This window comes from Otolemur garnettii, unplaced genomic scaffold, assembly GCF_000181295.1.
Source record: "Otolemur garnettii isolate 467f Iridium unplaced genomic scaffold, OtoGar3 scaffold00118, whole genome shotgun sequence".
NCBI classification, from domain to species: domain Eukaryota; kingdom Metazoa; phylum Chordata; class Mammalia; order Primates; family Galagidae; genus Otolemur; species Otolemur garnettii.
In genome coordinates, this window is record NW_003852513.1 from 1,367,925 (window position 1) to 1,376,330 (window position 8,406).

The window sequence follows — 8,406 nt, forward strand, 5'->3', positions numbered from 1 at the left end:
TTTTTTTTTTTTTTTGGCCAAGGCTGGGTTTGAACCCGCCACCTTCAGCATATGGGACTGGAGCCCTACTCCTTTGAGCCACAGGCACCACCCTATACATAACTTTTTTTAATGTATTATATTTGTAAATTATACTTATGTTGAAATTTTAAAAATATACATTACAATACTATTTTTGCGTTCTATGAAAATTTTTGTTGCTCCATATATACCAAATTTTTAATTAAGAACTCCCCACCCCCACCCCCGGTCACTGGTGTCCCACTTTACCAATGTTAAAATCTGGTCACCTTATAATAATGCTATTAGCAACTTTTCTTCAAACACGCAAAGAAGACATATGTGTGCGACAACATTTTCCACAAAGACTTTTACAGTAAAAAAAAAAATGACTACTTCCAATATTTCACTATTATTAAGAGTTACACGTCAATTTGCATTTCTACAATTTGCATTATAGCTTTTCAGAGGGCCTATTTGCTGACACTCCAATCCATGGGGCATTACTTAGTAATAATGCAGATATTTCTGAAACAAAATAGATGAAAAAATAAATTTCTCTATTGTTTTAGAATGTATATTTTTGTTAGAAAGAAAAAGAATTTTATATTTTCACAGAAAAGTGTGGCTTCTTCATTTAGAGTACTTTTATTTCCACTTGATAATACAGGGTATGGTTGTACTCCATGACAACCACACATTCTGCTGAGGTTAAATTAATAACCAAAACCATCAATATAGTTACTAAAAAGTAAACATTTATTGAGTTCTGTGATGAATTTACATGTATCATTTATTCTCATAAAACCTCATAAAGCAATATTATTTTTACATTTTAGCCACCTACATTGGAAAGTCTGTAAGAACAGACCCATATTTATTTTGTTCACCCCTGCAATTACCTATCAAGCATAAATAAATCTAAACAACAAATCTATAAGGTAAGCCATCACTGTGGAAATTTACAGATGAGGACACTTAGATTAGTAATACAGCAAGTAAATACTAGAACTGGAATTTGAATCTGAGCAGTCCTTGGTCAGAACTCATGTTCTTAATCACAACATGTACTAAGAGAATTATTACAAAAAATCCTAAGTGAGGTGGTTTTTGTTAGATTCTTGCTCTTCAATTGTTTATTTAATAGTTTGATTAGTTACACAAAGGAAAAGTGAACAGGAATCAGAATCAAACAGGAAACAACTGACACAGAGAGATGGACTCAGACTAGACAGCACACATCAGGCAGAAATGAAGGAGGGGCGAGAAGAAAAGGTGGTCTTTTAAATTAATTTTGAGTAGAACAACAAAATAATAGCTAACATTTAAATGTGTACCACGTGCCAGATGCTATCCTAAATATACAATATTAGCTCATTTAATCCTTGCAAAAGTGTTTTGAGGCAAATTCCTATTTTATTGATGTAAATAATGTGCTCAACACCACAAAGTAAGTAATAGATTTCAACCAGATGGTCTAGAATCCATGCTCTAAAATACCACAGTATACAAATAATAAGTTTATACCACTCAGGATAAATTACTGCCACCAAGTCCAGAGTCTGTAATTTCCAGAAGATAGACTACATTTGTAATTCTAGTTTTTGAATTGACCATGGTTTTCCATTGCAGGTTAGTTAATATAAAGCCACAATATTTAAAAAACAATGAATAGCTCTCAGATAAAAAATCTACGTTGTTATGTCTGTAAAACTCAATGTAATATAAACTACTTACATATGAAAAAGTTATATAGGCCATGATAAATCAATGTTAAGTTGCTATACTTCAAACTTTGATATATAATAAGGGATGAAAAGAGCAAAGTTCAGGTTTTAATTGCCATTAGCAGGGCATTCAACACAAAGAATACATTTTTCTATTTGTATTAAATTTTCTATCTAACAGGAATCTATACTGTTACTACTGTATTATAGCAACTGAGTGAGACTCAAACAATGCTTGCTACACTTAAAACTTCATTTAATAAATAATAAATTACTGCAGACATTTTCAAAGACTGACATTTATATTATACCTTTCAAGATATTCTATTCCATTTTAAGCTTTGTAGAAATATTTGAAAGCGCAATAAAAAAGATAAAGGCTATCTCAGGGCATTTTAATAGCTTAGGCCCCTACTAGTCTATTTTCACAAGTTGTAGACATGGCCACTCTTTCAAACTATTACAGGCATATTCCCTACAGTGTTCTCTAATATGCTGAGTTGCTATTGAGCATTAGATACAAACTCACTTAGTGGAAACTGTGGTAATGCATAGCTTTCTTTAGATTAAGTATATTTCTCTGGTTAACTGAATAATACAGATAGTTACTACATTATGTTTAATATTAAATATCTTATTTTTGAAAACTGATACTAATGTTATATAAATTATGTGCCGATACTGATGTAATTTGCATATTCCTAACTCAAAATAGCCTTAAATAGTAACATTTTGATGTGTCTTAAAGATACACTGCGATAAAAAGTAATTCTATTTTTTGTAAGACGAAATAGGTAAAAATTTTAAAAGAACAAAATATATTTAAAACATGCTAAGAATAAAGGCAAAATGGGGATAATAAACTATTAAACTGAATTACATTATGCTACAAGGTAGAACCTCCAAAAGTAGGTAACCATTCTACATTGACCACCTCCTTAAGTTGACCTAATTTTCACGGACCAGACATGTACCACCTGTACATCTCAGTATAGTACATCTCAGCCAAGTTCCTCATGGTGACCAACTCCAAATGTTGACCAGTTTGCTATAATCCCTTGGGTGGCCAACTTATAGAGGTTCTACTGTCTTTAACTACAATAGGCAACTGCAAGAAAAAAATCTTCTTTGCTCCTAAAGAATGGACATGCTATATTTTAGCCTCATACAACTTTTTATGTGTTGCTAAGAACTCTGATCTCTAAAAGGCAAAAACTAAATGAGTTTCAAAATTCAATGAAACAATCGAGAAAAACATGTAAAGGCTTATTCTAAGCAAACAGTATAAATATAACATTAGACAAAACAGAAAATTTAGTAATAAAGCAATTTTAAATAAATTTAACATCATCCAGCTTGGCGCCTGTAGCTTAGAGGCTAGGGCGCCAGCCACATACATAGGAGCTAGCAGGTTTGAAGCCAGCCCGGGCCTGCCAAACAACAATGACAACTACAACCAAAAAAAAAATAGCTGGGTGTTCTGACAGGCACTTGTAGTCCCAGCTACTTGGGAGGCTGAGGCAAGAGAATCGCTTAAGCCCAAGATTCCAACACCATGGAACTCTATCCTTGAAGTCTTAATTTCCAAAGAACTATATTTATCTGTGTCTTAAAAAGAAAAGTGAGCCCCCCCCCCCAAAATTAATTCCTCGGCTGCACTGTTTTAGTAGTAAGAAGTAGTAAGGTGGTATTCTATAAGATACTTCCAGGAGAACATACTGAGCCTGTAGCCAGTATGCATGATTATTGATGGATAGTTCCACAGTTAACCAGCAACTGAGAATATCTATACTCCAGGCACTTAGGCAGGACAAATAATCTTCAATCTACTATTTATCAATATTTATCCAACACTCAGATAAAAGAAATAATATTTTTGAAAACTACCCCCAAAATCATCTGTGTGTTTGTACATGTATTCCACCTTTTTCTATAAATAGCCTAAAATATATCTACATTTGCATTAAAATTAGAGCAATGTAGAACTTAATATCTATTTGGGAGCCCTACAGAATTGTTCTAACAATTTTTTGCCATTAAGTTCAATGGAAAATTAAGTCACAAACATTTAAAGGTGTAAAATTTTAAATACCCTTTTTTTTTCTTTTTTGAATATCCTGAGTCATTAAAAAATAAATATCCCATTCTTGAAAGCCAATAACCATATGCCTTATTAAATTCCCTTTCTACTTAGGATTCAATACAGTTTCCATTCCTTGAGAATGCACAATCTTTAAGAGACTATTAGGGGATCTGGACTCCTACTAATAATAAATCTTTCATTCCATTAGCTACAAAGAAGCATATCTGTGTTTTACTTTTATTAAGCAAAGAGAACTGCCTGGCATGCATTGGTATAATAAATTTTAATTTCTTTGCTAACATTATCTTGTTTACTTTCCCTTTATGACCTCCTCGATTAATCATTGTTTTGTTTACACATCTCTTTGGATAAGAGGACTTAAAAATTTGTGGAAGAAGGAAAGAAAAAAGAGGCTTTAGAAAAATAACAAAAATATTAAAGCATCTTTTATCAAAAGTAATGAATAAAGTCATAAAAGATTAATCAATAAATGAAAAATAAGCACTTAATGAACAATACTAACAACCTTAGTAAAAGTCAATGATTAAAACCTTAGCAAAGGTTTAACAAAACCTTTGTTTAATTTAACAAAATTATGGATAAATTGTTGCTATGCAAATGCAAATATGAAGTTTTTTTCCAAAGTAAAAAAGATATATTTTGATACATTTAATTATATTACGAATGATCATAGTATACATTTAGAATTCATTTGACAGAATTACTTTTAAGTAAAATCTATTTTTGCTTTTATAACTTAACAAAGTTCACTTTGATATTATTAATAACTACATTCTTCTTTTAAAAAAGAGATTTTAAGAATAAAATTGGTATAGTTTAAGGATTCTACAAAATGTTAGCTGTCAAAAGTAATCTGTGAAAATGAGATAGATATGTGAATATATAGAAAGTATATTATAAAATAAAGTATTTTTTCAGTATTGAAAAATATATATAAAATGCCAGAAATAATGAAGCCTTATACAAACATTATTATTTCATATAAAAATTGTGGGAAACAAAAGTGCATACTTACCCTTCTCCTCCCATTCTTGTTATTTTTAGACGAAAATCAACTGAATTCAGACTGGGAGGCTTCCATTTCAGAATATCATCACATCGACCAGGTTTATATTTCTAAAGTGAATTGAAATGATGATTGATCATAGTTAATAAAAATATAAAAAATAAATATCCAATTTATTAAACATAATACTTTTATATAATTAAGCAAAACTACTTGTTTTCTGGACATAATTTTTATCTTCGGATGGCATTCACTGACGACCTTTCGCCTTTTCCCCACGTAGGCCTGTCTGGTTTAGTGGTGAGGGGCTCCTCTACAAGGTACTTCCAGAATACTTTGGTAAAGTATTCAAATATTCCACTCCTCTTTTTATGGAGCTATTTGACTCATCACTGACTTGAAGGAGTTGTTTATATATTCTAGACAAATATTCTCGGTTTTCATGTGTTTAACAATTTCTTTAGAGGAGTAAAGTTTCTTATTTTAATGAAGTCAAAATTATCCATTTTGAAAATACATAATTGTGCTGTTTATGACTTATTTAAGGAATCTTTTCCTAACCTAAAATCTTCATAATTTTCTAATATGTTTTCTTAGAGAAATTTTATAGTTTAGGCTCTTATTTTTAGGTATACAATCAATTTAAGATCTATTTCTACAGTGCAAAGCGAAGGATTCAGTTCACTGACAGATGGATATCAAATCAATCTAGTACCATTTGTTTAAAAAGATTATCATTTCCTCATTGAAACTGCCTTGGCAGCTTCATAAAAATTCAATTGTTATAGGTACAGATATGTCTCCAATCTCACTGCTCATTGACACCTGTGCCTTTCTTCCTGCGAATGGTACACTGCCTCAACATTATGACTTTCCAAGCTTTGAAAATAGGTTGTATAAATTCTCAAACTTTATTCTTTTTCAAAATCACTTTCAGTTAATGTAGCATTTACATTTTCACATAAGTTTTAAATTCAGCGTGTCAATTTCTATGAAAAATAAGCCTTCAAAGATTTTAATGAGAATTGTGTTCAATCAATTGATGAGAGAAATGATAGCCTAACAAGATCAAATCTTCTGATTCATAAATATTGGAAATATGACCATTTACTAGGTCTCTACAAATGAATCTCACTTCTTTTGTTAAGTTTATTCCTAATAATTCAATATTTTTGGTTAATATATCACACAAAACAGTTTTATTTCTATACACCAGCAATAAAAATCTAAAAACTAAATTAGAAAATTAAAGAAATTTAAAATAGTATCAAAAGAACAACATAAGGAATTAATTTTATCAAGGAGATGAAGTGAAAACTATAAACATTGATAACAGACGTTAAAGAAAATTTAAAAATGCAAAGATATCATATGTTCATGAATAGAAAGACTAAGAATTGATAAGATGTCAATACTGTAGAGAATAATCTACAGATTCAATAAAATCACTATCAAAATACCAACAATCATTTTCACAAAAATGGAAAAGCCAATCCTCAAATTTGTATGAAATTTAAAGGAATCCTGAAGAGCCAAAACAAACTTGAAAAAAGTTCAAAAGTAGTCAAGTTAGAAGATTCACATTTTTTCACTTTCTAAACTTACTACAAACTTAATCAAGACAATGTAGTACTGGCATAAAGATAGATATACAGAGCAATAGACTAGAATTAAGAGTATAGAAATAAACACATATGTCTATAGGAACTGTTTTGTTTTTACAAGGATGCCAAGTTCATTCAATGGAGAAACAATACTCTTTCTAAGAAATACTCTTCTCTTTTTAAGAAACGGTGCTGAAGACAGCTGGATTTCTATATACAACACAATTAAGTTGGATTCCTACCTCACACCATATTAAAAAAAAAAAACAAGAAATAGATAAACAACCTAAATATAATAGCAAAAACCATAGTAGTTTTAGAAGAAAACATAACACTTGGATGATCTTAGATTTAGCAATGGACTTTTAGACTTGATAACAAAAGCATGAGCAATGTAAGAAAAACTAGATAACTTGGACTTCACAAAAATGAAAAACCTTTGTGAGTCACAAGAAACTGAAAAGACAACCTGCAGAATGGAAAAAAATGTTTGAATTATATACACAGTATCTAGTAATATCTATGTACATTATATATAAATATATATAATATATTCTAAAGAATTTCTAAAATTCAGCAACAAAAAAGACAAACAACTCAGTTTAAAAATAGTCAAAGGAGGGGAACAAAAGCGGAGAGTTAGGGAGGAGGCAGGGTGATTGGTGTGCTCCCACTTAATGGGCACAATGTAAGGGGATATGGCACACCTCTTGGGTGCAGGACACAATTACAAGAGGGACTCTACCTCACAAATGCAAACTTTTTTTTTTTATTTTTGCAGTTTTTGGCTGGGGCTGGGCTTGAACCCGCCACCCCTGGTATATGGGGCCAGCACCCTACTCCTTGAGTCACAGGTGCCGCCCACAAATGCAAACATTTTAACCTAGTTGTTTGTACCTTCATATTAACCTGAAATAAAAAAAAGAATATTCAAAACCTAAATAAGATACCCCTTCACAGCTACTAGGGTAGCCAGTAATATAATTTTTAAAATAAGAAGAAAAAGAAATAACAAGTGTTGGTGAGGATGTGAAGAAACCAGAACCTGTATGCCCTACTGGCAGAAATGTAAAATGAGGCAGCCACTACGGATAAAAGGTCAATGGCTCCTCAAAAAGCTAAACATGGAATTACCAAATGACCTAGGAGTTCCATTCCTAGGTATACAGTCCAAAAAGTTAAAACAGCTACTCAAACAGACACTAATATGTCAGTGTTCGTGGAAGCATGCATTACAGAAGTCAAAAGGTGAAAACAATCTAAGGTTACTTCAACAGAGGAGTGAACTAACAAATTCAATACGGAATGTTATTTTAAAAGGAATGAAGTTCTGATACATGCTACAAAATGGATAAACCTCAGAAGAATTTAAGTGAAATAGGTGAGATGCAAAAATCACAGCCACAAAAACTGAATCATAGATTATCAGGGGCCAGAGCAAGGAAGAAAAAGAGATTTTTGCTTTTGATATGTGAGCTGTGATATTCCCAAAGTCATTACTAAAGCCACTGTCAAGGAGTCACTCCCCTATGTTTTTTCTAGGAATTTTACAGTTTCAAGTTTTACTATTACTTAGATCTTTAATCTATTTTAAGTTGAATTTTCTGTGTGGTATCAAAGGTCTAATGTCCTTCTTTTGTATGTGGATATCCAGTTTTCCCAACACTGTTTGTTGAAGATACTATCCTTTTCCTATTGTGTATTCTTGTCGCGACCACATAAATGATCACATAAGACACAGATTGACAGTACATGCTGCAGGAGGTGAGGCTAGCCGTAGGTGCAGGATAGCACTGAGCACTTCTCGCAGAGTCCTTTTATTGAGAAGATACATAATGGGTGGGAAGATTACTAAGCAAAGACACACAGGGGCTGTGTGCTCAGGGAAATGATCTCATAGGTGCCAACAGAGTATGTACTCAAGGAAATGATCTTCAAGGGTGGTAAGGAAATGATCTTCAAAAT

The 8,406-nt window shown here is 31.8% G+C and overlaps 1 protein-coding gene across 1 annotated transcript in view; it reads right to left on the reverse strand.

Annotated features, from left to right (window-relative positions):
* Positions 1 to 8,406, reverse strand: part of RNGTT (RNA guanylyltransferase and 5'-phosphatase) — a 354,972-nt gene that overhangs the window by 149,574 nt on the left and 196,992 nt on the right. Inside the window, exon 13 of the mRNA XM_003797513.3 lies at positions 4,847 to 4,947. Within this exon, the coding sequence (XP_003797561.1) occupies positions 4,847 to 4,947 (101 nt within the window). The remainder of the gene's footprint in view (positions 1 to 4,846; positions 4,948 to 8,406) is intronic.